Consider the following 19,657-nt stretch of genomic DNA (forward strand, 5'->3'; position numbering starts at 1 on the left):
TCTTTTGACCTTTTTTGGGTATTAATGTGGTACAGTTTGGATGAATGTGACATGGTCATTCAGACACTGGTCGCATTTGAAAAGATCAGGTTCGTGTCGGATTCAGGACCAACAGAGTCAATTTTTTGGATTTGAAAAATTGGATGTGTTGTTCAGACTGCCATGAAAATCAGATCCAGGTTGCATATGGGCAAAAAAATCAGATTTGGATCACTCCAGGCTTGAAAACAATATTCAAAACAGATTTTCTAAAAGACAAAGTAAGTATAACTTAAAAGGATGGGATGATGTATTTCTACTAAACGTTTTGATCTGTGGAATAAGATTATTAATAAGTTAAAGCAGCTGAAACTTGTTCTGTGTTTAATAGAAACTTCAAGTTAATTTCGATGAGTCAGCATGACAGTAGATAGGCTGATGTATAGTTGGTTTATTTTATTTTTTGTTGTTGCTCATTTTCTGTGTATTGGTGAGCATAGTGTGTTTTTTTATTATTGTATGGTTGTAATTTTTATTTTTTGAGGTTCAATAAGTAATACTTTATTGAAAATGGGGTCAAATATTTTAAGTTTCTTTTACTTCTTTCTGCTCCTTTCCTTTTATTCATGATTTCAGTTTTATTCTGCACATGCTCTGTTATGTTGTTTTCTTTTAATGAATGATTAAATAATATATTAAAAAAGACCCATATTAATTAGTTGCTTAAACACTTCATTGTTTAATTCATTTTGAAGAGTTTGGTTTATTTTCAAAATTAATCCCTTTTTCCACCAAAAATAAGAAAACATTTTTGCATTGTTTTTAATCCAAGCTTCTTTTAACTTATTTTGTTTTAACGGTAACATGAAGTGATTTACAGAAATTGCATCTTAGAGAGCATTGACTGACTACGAGATATACTGACAAACTTTGTGTTAAATATGTTCAATCCAAATCTTGTCTATGTTTTGCCTTTCTTAGCAAAGATAAACACTTTCCACACTCTTCATATTTCAAAGCCCATAAAGTCCTGCTCCTGGTGTTTGCTCGCGATAAAATGAGCCAGAATGCTTTAAAAGACAGATTTTTATCACAATATGAATTATTTATAGATGGCCCTCTCCTCAAGCTACCAGATGTGGTCAAACAGCTCAGCTGATGTATCAAGCCAAAAGAAAAAAAAAAACTAAATTGTTTTTCTAAAAGAGTAATGGGGCTATTATTAGAAAAACCCTTTAACTTAAAGAGTTTAAGAAATTGAATAACCGTACAGAAAATGGGCATTTCAGTTTTCTTTTTCTTATAAACTTGGCTGTTTAAGAAGCATAAACTTTATTTAATAATTAAGCGCTTCTCATGAACACATATTGTCTTAAATAAGACTGAAATAATGGTTCTATATTAACTAACAGAAGAAGAATCTCCAGCTTGTTATTATCTAAAAGTACAAAAAGCTAAAGAAGATAACAGCTGATGATCCCAGATATTTATTATAAAACACAATTATTTTCATTAGATCACTTGATTAGGAATTTTGAAAATGTGTCTATGGAGAAAAACAAAAAACAAAACAAGCAGTAATTTATTATTCTACTCATCTCATCTACTGCTCATTCCAGCGATTGTGTATTTTATATAGATATGATTGAAGTGTCCTAGCCTTTAAATGACCAATTTGAATAATCTATTAACAATTATGTTGGTATTCAAACCAGTAGTGGACCTGGGATATGTTGAACTATCAAATATCCATCCATCCATCCATATATCCATCCATCCATCCATCCATCCATCCATCCAACATCCATCCATTCATCTAACACCCATCCATCCATCCATCCATCCATCCATCCATCCATCCATCCATCTATCCAACATCCATCCATCCATCTAACACCCATCCATCCATCCATCCATCCATCCATCCATCCATCCATCCATCCATCTATCCAACATCCATCCATCCATCCATCCAACACCCATCCATCCATCCATCCATCCATCCATCCATGCATCCATCCATCCACCCTTAATCCATCCATCCATCCATCCATCCATCCATCCATCCATCTAACACCCATCCATCCATCCATCCATCCATCTATCCAACATCCATCCATCCATCCATCCATCCAACACCCATCCATCCATCCATCCATCTAACACCCATCCATCCATCCATCCATCCATCCATCCATCTATCCAACATCCATCCATCCATCCATCCATCCATCCATCCATCCATCTAACACCCATCCATCCATCCATCCATCCATCTATCCAACATCCATCCATCCATCCAACACCCATCCATCCATCCATCCATCCATCCATCCATGCATCCATCCATCCACCCTTAATCCATCCATCCATCCATCCATCCATCCATCCATCCATCCATCCATCCATCCATCCATCCATCCAGATATTTATTATAAAACACAATTATTTTCATTAGATCACTTGATTAGGAATTTTGAAAATGTGTCTATGGAGAAAAACAAAAAAACAAAACAAGCAGTAATTTATTATTCTACTCATCTCATCTACTGCTCATTCCAGCGATTGTGTATTTTATATAGATATGATTGAAGTGCCCTAGCCTTTAAATGACCAATTTGAATAATCTATTAACAATTATGTTGGTATTCAAACCAGTAGTGGACCTGGGATATGTTGAACTATCAAATATCCATCCATCCATCCATCTAACACCCATCCATCCATCCATCCATCCATCCATCCAACATCCATCCATTCATCTAACACCCATCCATCCATCCATCCATCCATCCATCCATCCATCCATCCATCCAACACCCATCCATCCATCCATCCATCCATCCATCCATCCATCCATCCATCCATCCATCCATCCATCCATCCATGCATCCATCCATTTTCTGTCAGGCTTAATTCCATTTGGGGTCGCTAGGGGTGTTGGTTTAACATAAACCAAATTGCACTAAATGTTTCTTTATAATCAAGTTTTTAACTCAAAATAAATGATTAATCTCACGCAGAATATTTGTACATTCATCTGTATGTGTGTATTTGTGGGCATTTAAGGCTTCAGGTACAACTGAACTGAAGTACAGAGGTGCACGCGAATGAATAATCCACATATATGTAAGAAAAGAAAAGAAAATAAATAAAGAAAACATTAAAACAATTCTAAATAATCTAAAATAATCAGCCGATTTTGGCTTCCCCCAGTGGACACATCTGTATTATTTTGCATGAAAGAAGACAACTTTTCCCATGATCACCAGTGTGGTCAGACACTGAACGCAGACACTGATCTCTATTTATGCACTGGATTGCTGATTGCCTGTTGGTAGTAAGGGGTTAAAGTGAAGCCTGCCGCCATATTGGTACTCCCTAGTTATACCGGTCACAATGTAAACACTACATGCGCTACAGCATCGAACAACGATGATGTTCTCATTTTCAGGGGGAATTAAGACTTTTAAAATAAAGATAAATTCATCACTTGGACACACACTGACTGTTTCATAGCATCAGTAGATTACTTTAACTTAGAATCAAATAAATAGGCACATCACTTTACATAGCAGGAAATCAATGAAGTCTATAAATCATGTGATATAACATATTATACAAAATTAATGTGTTAATGGAGAATAATAATACAGATGTGCCAAAAGTGCTAAATTGGTGATTCACATGTAATATACATGTATTTATTACATTGTTATGGTAATTACATAATACATATAATTTTAAGATTTTACATAAAGACTGAATTACAAGTACACGTCTGTTAATGCCATTATATTTTTCTATTTGCAAATTATTGCATGGATGATGTCATATAACCTTATGCTGTTTCTGTGCATCAGCCTTTAAATCTGACAGATTTAAAATAGAGTTCAAATTAACCAATTTAATAACTCCACTGAGCTTCACTTTTTTGGGGCAATCAGCAATCCAGTGAATAAATAGAGATCAGTGGGTAAAGACCATAGCGTGGAAAAATCCTGATCTCTCGGTCGCCAACAGATTGGACAAAATTTCTGTTTCTATAAATAAATATGATGTTATGTTTTTACAGTAAACTGATCCAGTAAATCAACTTTAATGCCAAATTTTCCACATTTTTGAATCACTTTTTTGGTCAGAGGGTGAATTTTCAATCTTTGGATTAAAAATACGTTCGGAAAAGTGATATCAAATGTCTTCTCTTTTTCATAAATATAATTTTTAATGATTATTGTACAAGAAGTGCTTTCAAAATACCGTGTAAACAATCTCTGCCTTTCAGATCAGATGCAGGTTTGGACAGTAAAAGCAATGTATTTACTTTACCCCAATGGGGAACAAGGCAGTCAAAGTATTTCTCTGGGAATTCATGTGAAAGAAGACAGATATATCTGCTCCCTCAGTTCAGGTTTAAATGCCGTCTCAAAAGGATCAGAGTCCTCTTAAACTTAATGCATGGAACAAGTATTTATGTGACATTTTTACTGCAGAAAACAGCTCTAGGTGAGGCTGCATCGTCTCTGAATTATTTCTAATAACCTTCATCTTCTGTTGAGGTGGAGCCTGAAGATGAAAACAAGACCTGACCTCATTTCTAGGCCAACATTAAGCGTTACTGATCCTTTAAACATACCGATGGACAGGTTAGTGTTGCTCTGAGACGGAGCATGGAGTAAATAAGGATTTAACTGTGTGTCGTTGGTTCTGTCTTGTTGTTTAAAATGCACAAACTTTCCTTATGTGAGAATCAGCTGCAACTAAAGAACTTATTGTCCATTTCAGGTCCCTAAGCACTAATAAACCCAGTAGGTGGGTCTGGTCAGAAACTTACACAATTAAAAACTGAATTTAAGTTGCCCAAACTAAAAATACATTAGTCAAAAAATGTATTTTACTAAATCAAAAATTAATTTAATGGGTATAAACCATATTATTTGTTATAAAATGTATTTTGTTGTATTAGAAACACCATTTGAGACCGTTTGATATTCTACATCAGGTTGATTTTATCTTTACCACATTTTGAGCTTCAGGGTTTATGAGCTTGAAGGATGTCTTAAATGTGTGATTCTGTAAGTCAAATATAGGGAAACAAAAACCAATGTGCCATATGCTAATTTAACATCTTTAAGTAATTACTACAGTTAGCTGTTACAGTTTGCCCATTCACGGCTTCTACTTCTATTTTTTTTGTTTTTTTACATGATGCTTCCCAGATAATTTGACATTATTTGTTACCAGTAGGGTTACCAACCGTCCCTTGAAAAATGGAATTGTTCCGTGTTTAGAAATTGAAGTATCTGTCTCGTCTTTAGTGGAAAGAGAACGCACATTGTCCTGAATACTGTGAGAGTAAAAAAATGTCAGTAAAAAGCTCATGGAAAATGAAGAACAAGGGCACGTTAGATACAAAACTTACAGTAAACTTGTTCCCTGTGCCCTGTTCTGCATTGTGACCAATCAGCTGACAACATAAGTAACGATCCAGAATAGCCTCATCCCATTGGTCGAGCCAAGTGTTGCTCACAGAGATGAAGAGGCAGGAGACAACAGAGCAGTGTGGGGGACGAACTGAGTCATTTAAATACTGACGCCGCTTTTAGGGGCGGTGCACCTTCCCATAGCGATGCCCCTCCTCTGAAAAAAATGGATGAAGAAATATAGGGAGGAATGGGAAAAACAAATACCTGGGTGGAAAAAGTCTGTGATAATGAAAATAAAACACACTGCAGATATGCATCTAATTCAATCCAGATTTGAGTCAAATAGTAAAAAAAAAAATCATTTCACACACAAAGGGGGGCTAAAAAGAAAAAAGAATCACCAGTCCAGGAATGTTTAAGGCAATCGGGTCAGCTGGCACGCACATGAGGGGTGCTTTTTTTTTTTTTTTTCAAGGGGGTTAGCAACCCTAACTACCAGGGTTGTTAGTAACTCATTATAGTTACTAGTTACTTTTCTAAAAAAGTTACTGCTGAGTGAAGGCAACTCTTTAACAGCCAGAGTACTTACACACACACAGTGGTTACTCTATTCCAGAAAAAATCCCAAGCATGACTGCCTGATCCCAGGAATGTTTCATGAAAAAAACCTAAACCAAGCAAATAAAATCATTCTAGCCCTGAGAAAGTAAAGAAAATGTTCAAAGGCTTCAGTTGTCAGTGTGGAGATGAGGAGCTTCTTTAGATCACAGCTCTTTGTTCCCACAAATAATGAGCAAATCACAGAAACATTTAGCCTTCAATGAGCGCTTTACTGTAGTAATGCTGTCATTAAATCCGTGTCTCTGCAACATCGTCTCTCCTCTGTGGTCATGCTGAACTTATAGGTGTTGTGTCGCCATGTGCGACAACATGTGCACGTCTGCTATCACCAGGAAACTGTAGTCCTTACTTATGTATGTTAACTAATCAATAACGATTTGTTTAAAGTGCAGTAATGACTAAAGTGTTACTGTCTTTTATAAATGAATTAGTTACACTGCTAGTTTCTGGAAAAGTGACATAATTTCTGTAAGACTTTGCAATCAACCAACACTGTGGTTCAAGCTAAGGTCTTCTCCTCTACTGCAGCTAAAAGCACCAGCATATAGGTTTAACTGATGTGAAATGTCAAATGTCCATGAATCTTCAACAAAAAAGATCAAAAGCCATTTCATCCTAATAGAATAGAGTTTTATAAACTAAGTTTCTACCAAGATATTGTTCAGGTAGCCCTTTATGAGCCTAAATAGAATTGAAGCGCTAGGTGCAATAAGAAGAGATAAAGAGATGTGACGCCATCTGCTGGAAGTTGTGCTGAACTACACATGACACTTGACAGCTACCTAATGATCCAACCGCCCGTCGTGTGATACTTTATTGAAAAGCTGCAGCTTTGTTTGACCAAAGACCAACTGATAGTAATTTAATAAAACAATTTACAACAGCTCAAACTTCACAGCTTAAAGCTCAGAAATGTTTCAATTAGAATAAATACAAACATACTCATAAAATAAAACCCATTTTACCTCGCACTTAAAGGAATAGTACACCCAAAACATGATTAGCCTTCATTTTCTACTCACCACTCACCCCCATGCTGAACAACACTCTGGAGTACTTTTTTGATATCTCAAATGCATCTGGAGATCTGGGAGGCTTCTTGCTGTCTGCTGACATTCAAATAATGGAGGTGCCCAGCGCCCAAGGCAGAAAGGTCCATAAAAGTCCACAAAAAACGTGTCAATATTCCTCCATACTGCTCGTCCAATGTATTCCAAGTGTCCTGAGTGGGTAGCATCCAGAATTTACTCGAAACGAAGTCATTTATAATGTTTTTAGAGCATAAACAGTAGTGTATAGGATTTCCTGAAAGCGCGTTCACGACGCCACGGAAGCCGGCAGACCAAACCAGATGAAAGTGCGCATTCAGCGTCTGCTCTGCCAATAATGCAAGCGTAGAAGAAGAAATGTGCTGTTTACCTGTGCAAAGAAAGAAACAACGAAAGAAAAATGTCTGAGGACTTCAGTGTTGTGGAAGAGCATGAGTTCTTTGCCGAGCTGAATGCGCTGGTTTGGTCTGCCGGCTTCCGTAGCGTCGTGAACGCGCATGTGCGCGCTTTCAGGAAATCCTATACACTACTGTTTATGCTCTAAAAACATTCTAAATGACTTCGTTTCGAGTAAATTCTGGATGCTACCCACTCAGGACACTTGGAATACATTGGACGAGCAGTATGGAGGAATATTGACACGTTTTTTGTGGACTTTTATGGACCTTTCTGTCTCGGTCACCATAGACCTCCATTATTTGAATGTCAGCAGACAGCAAGAAGCCTCCCAGATCTCCAGATGCATTTGAGATATTAAAAAAGTACTCCAGAGTGTTGTTCAGCATGGGGGTGAGTAGAAAATGAAGGCTAATCATGTTTTGGGTGTACTTTTCCTTTAAATCAGAATAACGACCACATTCATGAAGTTTAAAAAGGTATATTTGACCCATGTTTTTAGGAAATTTACTCAGGAGGTTTAGCCTCCCTATTATTGAATGGGAAATCACACTTATGCGCTGTTTCTATATTATAACACCATGGCAGCGCCTGGCGGCAGCAGTTTCATGTACACTATATTGCCAAAAGTATTTGCTCACCCATCCAAATTATTGGAATCAGGTGTTCCAATCACTTCCATGGCCACAGGTGTATAAATTCAAGCACCTAGGCATGCAGACTGTTTTTACAAACATTTGTGAAAGAATGGGTCGCTCTCAGGAGCTCAGTGAATTCCAGCGTGGAACTGTGATAGGATGCCACCTGTGCAACAAATCCAGTCGTGAAATTTCCTCGCTCCTAAATATTCCACAGTCAACTGTCAGCTGTATTATAAGAAAATGGAAGTGTTTGGGAACGACAGCAACTCAGCCACGAAGTGGTAGGCCACGTAAACTGACGGAGCGGGGTCAGCGGATGCTGACGCGCATAGTGCGAAGAGGTCGCCAACTTTCTGCAGAGTCAATCACTACAGACCTCCAAACTTCATGTGGCCTTCAGATTAGCTCAAGAACAGTGCGCAGAGAGCTTCATGGAATGGGTTTCCATGGTCGAGCAGCTGCATCCAAGCCATACATCACCAAGTGCAATGCAAAGCGTCGGATGCGGTGGTGTAAAGCACGCCGCCACTGGACTCTAGAGCAGTGGAGACGCGTTCTCTGGAGTGACGAATCGCGCTTCTCCATCTGGCAATCTGATGGACGGGTCTGGGTTTGGCGGTTGCCAGGAGAACGGTACTTGTCTGACTGCATTGTGCCAAGTGTAAAGTTTGTTGGAGGGGGGATTATGGTGTGGGGTTGTTTTTCAGGAGCTGGGCTTGGCCCCTTAGTTCCAGTGAAAGGAACTCTGAATGCTTCAGCATCCCAAGACATTTTGGACAATTCCATGCTCCCAACTTTGTGGGAACAGTTTGGAGCTGGCCCCTTCCTCTTCCAACATGACTGTACACCAGTGCACAAAGCAAGGTCCATAAAGACATGGATGACAGAGTCTGGTGTGGATGAACTTGACTGGCCTGCACAGAGTCCTGACCTCAACCCGATAGAACACCTTTGGGATGAATTAGAGCGGAGACTGAGAGCCAGGCCTTCTCGTCCAACATCAGTGTGCGACCTCACAAATGCGCTTCTGGAAGAATGGTCAAACATTCCCATAAACACACTCCTAAACCTTGTGGACAGCCTTCCCAGAAGAGTTGAAGCTGTTCTAGCTGCAAAGGGTGGACCGACGTCATATTGAACCCTATGGATTAGGAACGGGATGTCACTTAAGCTCATATGTGAGTCAAGGCAGGTGAGCAAATACTTTTGGCAATATAGTGTATCTCTCAACAATTTGCACCATGTTTTTTTCTCCCACACTGTTTACATTTGATCAATGCTGCATTTTAAGAAATGGAAATGTTATGAAAGCTGTACAAAACAACAATAAAAGTTGTCTAAGTGTATCACGCCTCCAGTCAGGAGATGTTCTTTTTAAAGGGTTGTATACATTAACAAAATGAGAAAAACTAAGTGTAAAACACAAAAACAGCAAATATCAGTTTCAAAACACTAAACACAATTTTAATTTAGAGAAATTCATTTTTAACATGTTGCATTGAAAACATTATAAATATATAAATACAGATTCAGAGTAATTCAAAGTTTTTTTTCTGCCTATAAGTAGATACTTTTTACAGTACTTCATCTCTGACGCCCCTAACACCTCCAGCAACCATCTGAACCAAGGACCTTTCTTCAGTTTGTGGAGATATTTTGTTTATATAGCAATAAAACATTTTAATTAGGACACAGAACCTTGTTATTCTCTCTAATTTTCTTCTTAAATGAATGTTATACAAGAGCCAGCTATTGGACATCAGTTTGGTGCCATTTAAGCTCAGTGTTTCATTCCTTTGGATGAGTGAATTTCTGTTTGGTAGGTTCAAAAAGGGGCTTTTTAAAAACAAAAAGCAATTTTTGGTGGGACACAGAATGGTGAAAAGCCAAAGTCAGTTTGACCTGGAGAAAAGCTGCAAAAAAGAACATGAAAAACTGTCAATTTGGCTCAACCACCATTTATACCAAAAGAAATTCCGAAAGAAAAATGGGGAACAACTAAAGACGACTCACCTCACTGATCTACAAGCACATTTACATTCATATTTAATGATTATCTTTAAACCTTTGTGGGTGTGCATGTGTGTGTTTAATAAATAATTTTATGAAAAGTGGAGCAAATTCTCTTTAAAAACAAAGATTTCTATTCAGATGAATCAAAAGTAAAAGAGTAGTTATTATCCTAATGGAATCTCTGTTAAATAATCGGTTTAAAGTTTTCCTTAAGATCCTTATTCCACTAAAATGAACAGTTGCACTTTAGATTTGTGCCTGGTGGGACTTTATAATCTTTGTAATCTGTTTTAACTGCTAAAAAGACATTGATTCTAGCGGTAATAAAGACCACTGCACGGTCAAGGCCAGCTAAAACAATAAGCTTTACCAAAGAGTTTTGGTAGAAAAGCTTGGTGCAAAACTAACTAGCAGAAAATCACAGTGAAATCTTTGAATCGATTCAAGTGGAGGAGTGAAGAATGGTTTAGAGTTGATGAAAATATAAAAAGAAAGTTTTTAGAAGCCTGTTAAAGAAAGCGTTGCTCAACCATTCAGAGAGCACAGCAGTATACCTGAAGCAGAAAACTATAACCTCAGAAGTCACTGATGCTGCAATTATTATTTTCAATACGATAATGATTTTCTTTAGAAAGAAAGTAGCAGCAGTTCCTGTAAAACCTCATAAATATATAATATTTAAATTAATAGACATGTATTATACTTTTTCAGGTTGTGTTCGATTAAAGCTTTAACATTTTAATGGAAGCAAATCATTACACTGGAAAAACGATCTAGAAATAAGTAAAGAGTTCTTAAATTAAGTTTATTTACCCTTTATTTGAGTAGGTAAATAGGGTAATTTGCCAATGGAATGTGTATTTTTACTCTTAAAATAAGATAATTAGATAATATGCACTTGAAATAAGACAATGCAATTGTGTTTTCCTATTTTAAATGTAAATTGGTTTGTTCCATTATATATCTTTTTCCTCCTCAATCTAAGAATATATGCACTTATTTTAAGAAAAAAACAACTTATCTAGATTTTGATTTTTTCCAGTGTACCAGTTATTACCAAATTACCAGAGAAAAAAACACTTAAGACTAACGCACTGATCTGAAGAAATTTAAGACTACATCACAAGCAAAGTTTGTAGCATCTATCAGAATGAAAATACTTCCATAGCCTTTATGAATCCAGAGGATAATAGAGGAGAATCCTCTGCAGAAAGGGCTGACCTTCTAAAATTATTTAGAGATCACTTTGACAACTCATCCAGGAGGTCACAGGGGAACCTGGAGCAACACCAACGCTCTAGAGGCTTGTCTGGGTAAAGGTTAGAGGTCATGGCTGAAGAAAAATGGCTTCCACTGGAGAGATCTGCACCCAGAGCTGCTGCCAAGACAAGTTTAAAGCCAGAAAGACTCTGTTTTGATCCCTAAAGCTTTTATGAGAATATTATGTGGACTGAGGAGGAAAAATAAGGAAAGTTTGAAATGTCTGGTTGTTTTCTGGAAGACTTTTAACCCTAAATATAAACCACCATTTGAAAATACCATAATGCAGTGAATATGTGTTTTTTTATTTTTATTTTTATTGTTTTTATTTTAATAGTTTTTTTTTATGATGATGAGGATGATGATGATTATGATGATGACGATGACATGAGATACTTTTTGTTTTAAAGCACGTATAAAAACACAACACGGTATGGAATGAATTTCATTCCGTTATTTTTGCAATTTAAAAACATACTTTGTTTATGGAAAAATAGAAAATAATATAAAGAAGAACCAAAACCAAAAAAAAATTCTTAATCAGAAACAGTTTTAAGAATAACTTTGCTGTTTTCTACGATTTTGTTTTCTATTTTCCTTTTATTTTCATATTTCACTTTTGTCCTTTTCTTTTTGCTTAATATTTATCTTTTGGTATAGAGTTTTGTTTTAAATTTCACCTTTTTTTAGATGTCTCCACCTCAATCCTAAAATAAACACTTGCTCTTGATGCACATATTAACTGATAAACAATTTTTGTTTCTGACATTTCTGAGGAAGTGAAGAGAATAACTATCTATAAAAACTAGTTAAAAAAATAGAATTTAGAAAACTCAATCCAAAAAACAGAATTCAGAAAAAACTATGCAATAAAAGAAACTTAAATGAAAGATACATTTCACTTCTAAAACGCTTTTTTTCCCAGCCTTCCATAACAAAACCTGTTCTTTGCCTGCAACAATAATGTAACGAAAGTCACTTCATACCGGGTGTAGCTCAGTGATTTCCTGATTGATTTTGTTTTGTCACGCTGAAGCCAAGAAGTAGCTCAGCTCAACTGTGCTTCTTGCCGTGCTCACTCTCCCAACTCTCAGAGGAAAAGGCTTAATTGCAACAGGTAATTCACCCAATGTGTTCATCAGACCTTTCTGATTAAATTTCAGGTCAACTGACTACGGTGCAACATACCAGAAGCTGAATGACAAAGTGGGAGCAAAGACGATCCTCAGCTATCTGTATGTGAGCCCCAACAACAAGAGGAAGGTAAGCATCATGGATGATTGTTTGATCTTCAATTAATTAATGTTTGTCTGTGTGGTCTGATTTTCATTGCTCATCTGACAGACTGTGAAATGCCATTTACAGCTGATTGTATTGATGTCTGACACATTGTTCAGGGTTTTCAGGAAGACAATCAGAGCAGAATTGATCATTTGCTCAGACGTAGATTCTACAAAAACAGATTAGACAGAATATTCATGATGAGGAAATGGATATAAGGTAATCATATATCCAGGTATTGGTAAAATAATGGTTAAAACTATCTGTTGGAGTTTTTTTTTTCTTTTTTTTTTCTTACAAGTCAAAGCTGATGTATATACTTTAAAAACAAATAATTTTAAATCAGTTTATTAAGTTATTATTTATATAGAGTCAATGCACAACACATATGATCTTCAGGCACTTTACAGATATTCAATAAGATGATCCATTCAGATTGGAAGTTGTATATCTAAGGGAAACCAGTCACGACTTTGCACAATTCACTCCTCTTGGATTGACATGCGGCACCAGTAAATATGCACTTGCACTGTGTCGTTGACTCTACAGCAACCATTCATACAGAGCAAGCATGTAGCAACAGTGGAGTGTAAAAACTCCAGCTGAACCAGGCTCAGTATAAGCAGCCATCTGCTGAGGGGTTCAATTAGACAGAAGCAGACATAGAAAAGGAAAATAGAAAAGCTGAGTCATAAATACTTTCTATGGGTAACTACATTAGCTCCACAGGTGGCTCTGTCTAGGAAATAAACATTTAAATAGATGAGCTACAAGCTGGTTACAGTAAAAGCTGACACCATAGCTATGTGTTGGAAAGAAACAAGACTAAACACTGAAAAAACACCCCAAACTCTGTTGTCTATATTTGAAGGTGTTGATTGCAGCTGCCCAGCTAATATTTGCCATCAGGATGGTCTGAGTGCCAAACAGAAACAGACCAGATGAAGCTACTATGATATGAAAAAGCAGAGAGTGCAATAAGTTAGGGATTGAACTAACAAATACTTTAGAATCTGAGAACGAAGAAATTATTGAGCAGAATGATGAAAAGTGGTCCCAACAAAGAAACTATGAAGTGGTCCCTATATGTACTGTAGGAATTTTTTTTTTTTTTTCTGAGGGTTGTTTTTTTTGGGGGCTTCTTGTGTTGAATGCTGTGAAACTGAAAGGATTTTACATATATTCTTTTCCTTTTTGCATACTTTTTATGATGTGTAACCACAGTTAACATAGAAAGCAGCTAATATACATCTTTAAAGCTGAAATAATACATCAACTACAAGTAGGTACAAGCTGAGTTGAAAAGGAGGCATTGGGAATGCAGAGCAGGAGAAGAGAGAGGAACAAGACATTTAAGCCATATCCTCATCATGGGCAATGTGATCTTAAGGAAACAAGATAGAATAAATCCAAGCCCTAGCAAGGACTAGAGACTGACACGGGAGTCCAACTCCCACAGAAAAAAATGGTGTCCCGTCCCGATCCCGGGCCAGAGTAGAAATCTAGATCCTGTCCCGTCCCACTCCTGGTGAAATTACTCCCACTTCCATCCCGCTCCCATTCAGAATGACTCCCGCTCCTGCACCACTCCCATTCTTGTTTTGTTTTTTTTGAGCGCGGGTGAAAAACTCAGAGCGGAAGCACTGTTGGTTTTTGGGTCGTGTAGTTTTTTTGACTCGCATTATAGTGTAGGCTTCAAGGAAAAAAAATACAAAATGGCGGCGCCAGTACTGGATTTTTTTTCTTTCTAATTTATTTTATTTTTTGTCATCGATCCTAGTTTTTTTTTTTTGTTATTATTGGTTTGCTCCTGCTCCCGTCTGCTCCCGTTAATGTTTAATCCTGTACCGTACCAATCACGTGATCTTTACTAACACTGACTCCCATCCCACGGGAATCCCACGGGAATCCCGTGACCCGTTGGATTCCCGAAAAAATGTCAGTCTCTAGCAGGGACCCAGCCAGAGTATCAGCAAGGAAGCATCATGTGTTTTACTGAATCGTGACTGCAGGATCATACCTCGGACTCCAGGCTGCCAGGCTTTCTGACCAGACAAGCAGGCAGACATTTAAGGAAGACTGGGAAATTCAGTGGAGGTGGGCTGGCAGTGCTAAATGTTAGATACTGTCATCCAGGACATGTTACTGAAAAGATATGTCACTACAGCCAAGATATTGAACTATTGGTTGTTGGCAGTACTATCGGAAGTTGGGTTTCGGCTATATTTTTTGCCCAGAGAGTTTACCAGTGTTCTGTTACATTCCACCTTGTGCCATTGCCGACACTGAATGTGAGCCAGCAACCGAATGCTTTTGTGGCAATAACTGGTGATTTTAATCATGCCTCACTCTCTGCTACAATGCCAATGTTCCAACAGTTTTTTAGCTACTCTACCAGAGAAAAAAACAACTTTGGACTTGTCGTATGCAAATGTCAAGGGCTCATATATCTCTAAATCAAGACCTCCACTTTGGAAATCAGATCAAAATCTTGTTTTACTCTGCTCAGAGTACAAGCCACTTTATAAGAGACAACCTGCATTAAAAAGAACTGTAAGAAGATGGTCACAGGAAGCTAAAGAAACCATGCAAAGTTCGTTTTGAGACTATAATGCACTGTGCCAGCCTCACTGGGAGGACATCAGTGCAACGGCTGAGTGTGGGACTGACTACATAAACTTCTGGGTAGATAACACCATCCCTACCAGAACACTGAAATTATTCCGTAATAATAAACTATGGATTGCAAGTAATTTGAAGCAACTGCTTAACAAGAAAAAACAAGCCACTTAAGGTCAAGATAAGGAGGCATACAGGAAGAGGCTGGAAAGGAAATTCAAGCAGAACAATATCAGAGATGTATGGTCAGGGATGAAAAAGATGACAGGCTTTAAGCAGAAGGATCATCAGACAGATGGAAGTCTGAACAGAGCCAATGAACTGCATACATTCTCCCGTGGATTCACCTCAGCAAACAAACAAGCAGCTATCAGGACCCACTGAAGTTTGCTTATCGCTGTGGCATTGGAGTTGAAGATACCATCATGCCCTGCATCAACAAACCCAATATCATTTAGACAAAGCGGACATCATTGTAAGGATCATGTTTCTCCCTGAGAAGATCCCTGGTTCAAAACACAGACTCTGGATGTTATGTTCACTGCTCCGTTGGGGATAGGCAAAATGCAGAGGACACATTTTATTGGAATGTAAGATTGGGATAACAAAGACGATGACGAAGTTCCAACTAAAACCTTTAAGATTTGACATTTCAAACATTTCTTCAGAGAGGAACAATGAAAAGCTGGCAGCCAAATGTCATCTAGACTATGGCTGAATAGATTTGAAAAACCATCTGTTAACAGATGGAAGAGAATCCATAAAAAACAAAATAACTGCAGGTCTAAATCCTGCACTGAGATATTTACAGCAGAAAAAAACAGGCTCTTGTTTGGACATTACTTTAATTCAACAATGAGATAGTCCTATACTTACATACATAATATGATTGCAATGGTGAATGGAAATGATCATAATCTTTATCCTTGCTATAAGGTACAATTATCTTTCAGTTTAACTTTGCTTATAAAATAAGTCAAATATGCTATTCATACATTCCCAGTCTTCATTTAGATAATTCTGATGTAAATTGGCCAGGGTAACATTACAAGCTGTAAGGTGATGGAGTCAGTGCTCATGATACGCTTGGACTTTGCTTCCCTCCCTGCTTTAAGGTTTGTGTAATTGTGCCCAGAAACATGAAGCTCTGAATGTTTGGATGAATATAATGCAGTCAGACGGGAAGCGGAGCAGGTAAGGTCGTTTTTGTTTTCCTGCTAATTAGTGCCCATTTGGAGCTGAAAACAGCAATGTCTTTCCAGACGCTGCTGAGAAAATCAAATAATCCTGGATGCCATCCACTTTCAGTTACGTGTTCATGGGTTTGAAACCAGATCAAATCCTCTGTTTAAATAACAGGAAGTGTCTTGAAACCTGGCTCAGGTTTGGTAAAAGGGTTTGAACCCTTTCCACTACATTCTGCCACTGAGACCAAAGAAAAGAGTGAATGATGCCCAGAACCATTATTGCTCTGCAACTAGAACAGATCCATTATTGCTCTGCAACTAGAACAGATCCATTATTGCTCTGCAACTAGAACGGATCCATTATTGCTCTGCAACTAGAACAGAACCATTTCTGCTCTGCAACTAGAACAGAACCATCACTGCTCTGCAACTAGAACAGATCCATTATTGCTCTGCAACTAGAACAGATCCATTATTGCTCTGCAACTAGAACAGATCCATTATTGCTCTGCAACTAGAACAGATCCATTATTGCTCTGCAACTAGAACAGATCCATTATTGCTCTGCAACTAGAACAGATCCATTATTGCTCTGCAACTAGAACAGATCCATTATTGCTCTGCAACTAGAACAGATCCATTATTGCTCTGCAACTAGAACAGATCCATTATTGCTCTGCAACTAGAACAGATCCATTATTGCTCTGCAACTAGAACAGAACCATTTCTGCTCTGCAACTAGAACAGATCCATTATTTCTCTGCAACTAGAACAGATCCATTATTGCTCTGCAACTAGAACGGATCCATTATTTCTCTGCAACTAGAACAGATCCATTATTGCTCTGCAACTAGAACGGATCCATTATTGCTCTGCAACTAGAACAGAACCATTTCTGCTCTGCAACTAGAACAGATCCATTATTGCTCTGCAACTAGAACAGAACCATTTCTGCTCTGCAACTAGAACAGAACCATCACTGCTCTGCAACTAGAACAGAACCATCTCTGCTCTGCAACTAGAACAGAACCATTTCTGCTCTGCAACTAGAACAGATCCATTATTGCTCTGCAACTAGAACGGATCCATTATTGCTCTGCAACTAGAACAGAACCATTTCTGCTCTGCAACTAGAACAGAACCATCACTGCTCTGCAACTAGAACAGATCCATTATTGCTCTGCAACTAGAACAGAACCATCACTGCTCTGCAACTAGAACAGATCCATTATTGCTCTGCGACTAGAACAGATCCATTATTGCTCTGCAACTAGAACAGAACCATCACTGCTCTGCAACTAGAACAGATCCATTATTGCTCTGCAACTAGAACAGAACCATCACTGCTCTGCAACTAGAACAGATCCATTATTGCTCTGCAACTAGAACAGAACCATTTCTGCTCTGCAACTAGAACAGAACCATCACTGCTCTGCAACTAGAACAGAACCATCTCTGCTCTGCAACTAGAACAGAACCATTTCTGCTCTGCAACTAGAACAGATCCATTATTGCTCTGCAACTAGAACGGATCCATTATTGCTCTGCAACTAGAACAGAACCATTTCTGCTCTGCAACTAGAACAGAACCATCACTGCTCTGCAACTAGAACAGATCCATTATTGCTCTGCAACTAGAACAGAACCATTTCTGCTCTGCAACTAGAACAGAACCATCACTGCTCTGCAACTAGAACAGAACCATCTCTGCTCTGCAACTAGAACAGAACCATCTCTGCTCTGCAACTAGAACAGAACCATTTCTGCTCTGCAACTAGAAGAGATCCATTATTGCTCTGCGACTAGAACAGATCCATTATTGCTCTGCAACTAGAACAGAACCATCACTGCTCTGCAACTAGAACAGATCCATTATTGCTCTGCAACTAGAACAGAACCATCACTGCTCTGCAACTAGAACAGATCCATTATTGCTCTGCAACTAGAACAGAACCATCACTGCTCTGCAACTAGAACAGAACCATTTCTGCTTTGCAACTAGAACAGAACCATCACTGCTCTGCAACTAGAACAGATCCATTATTGCTCTGCAACTAGAACAGATCCATTATTGCTCTGCAACTAGAACAGAACCATCACTGCTCTGCAACTAGAACAGAACCATTTCTGCTCTGCAACTAGAACAGAACCATCACTGCTCTGCGACTAGAACAGAACCATTTCTGATTGGCAACTAGAACAGAACCAATTCTGCTCTCCAACCACAGAACCATTTCTGCTTTGCAACTAGAACAGAACCAATTCCCCTCTGCAACTAGAACAGAACCAACTCCCCTCTGCAACTAGAACAGAATCATTTCTGCTTTGCTACTAAAACAGAACCATCACTGCTCTGCAACTAGAACAGAACCATTTCTGCTTTGCAACTAGAACAGAACAAATTCCACTCTGCAACTAGAACAGAACCATTTCTGCTTTGCAACTAGAACAGAACCATTTCTGCTCTCCAACTAGAACAGAACCATTTCTGCTTTGCAACTAGAACAGAACCTTCACTGCTCTGCAACTAGAACAGAACCATCACTGCTCTGCAACTAGAACAGAACCATTTCTGCTTTGCAACCAGAACAGAACCATCACTGCTCTGCGACTAGAACAGAACCAATTCTGCTTTGCAACTAGAACAGAACCATCACTGCTCTGCAACTAGAACAGAACCAACTCCCCTCTGCAACTAGAACAGAACCATCACTGCTCTGCAACTAGAACAGAACCATTATTGCTCTGCAACTAGAACAGATCCATTATTGCTCTGCAACTAGAACAGATCCATTATTGCTCTGCAACTAGAACGGATCCATTATTGCTCTGCAACTAGAACAGAACCATTTCTGCTCTGCAACTAGAACAGAACCATCACTGCTCTGCAACTAGAACAGATCCATTATTGCTCTGCAACTAGAACAGATCCATTATTGCTCTGCAACTAGAACAGATCCATTATTGCTCTGCAACTAGAACAGATCCATTATTGCTCTGCAACTAGAACGGATCCATTATTGCTCTACAACTAGAACAGAACCATTTCTGCTCTGCAACTAGAACAGAACCATCACTGCTCTGCAACTAGAACAGATCCATTATTGCTCTGCAACTAGAACAGAACCATCACTGCTCTGCAACTAGAACAGATCCATTATTGCTCTGCGACTAGAACAGAACCA

At 38.2% G+C, this 19,657-nt stretch overlaps 1 protein-coding gene across 6 annotated transcripts in view; it reads left to right on the plus strand.

Annotated features, from left to right (window-relative positions):
• Nucleotides 1-19,657, plus strand: part of LOC119782282 (VPS10 domain-containing receptor SorCS1) — a 324,729-nt gene that overhangs the window by 136,883 nt on the left and 168,189 nt on the right. For all 6 annotated transcript variants that reach the window (XR_005280651.1, XR_005280652.1, XM_038283182.1 and 3 more), the window contains exon 3: nt 12,549-12,648. Coding sequence is in view for 4 of the 6 variants with exons in the window: in XM_038283182.1 (XP_038139110.1) it covers nt 12,549-12,648 (100 nt within the window). In the remaining 2 variants the exon portion in view is untranslated. The remainder of the gene's footprint in view (nt 1-12,548; nt 12,649-19,657) is intronic.

The sequence above is a fragment of the Cyprinodon tularosa genome, unplaced genomic scaffold (assembly GCF_016077235.1).
Source record: "Cyprinodon tularosa strain WSP-4 unplaced genomic scaffold, ASM1607723v1 ctg190, whole genome shotgun sequence".
Lineage (NCBI taxonomy): Eukaryota > Metazoa > Chordata > Actinopteri > Cyprinodontiformes > Cyprinodontidae > Cyprinodon > Cyprinodon tularosa.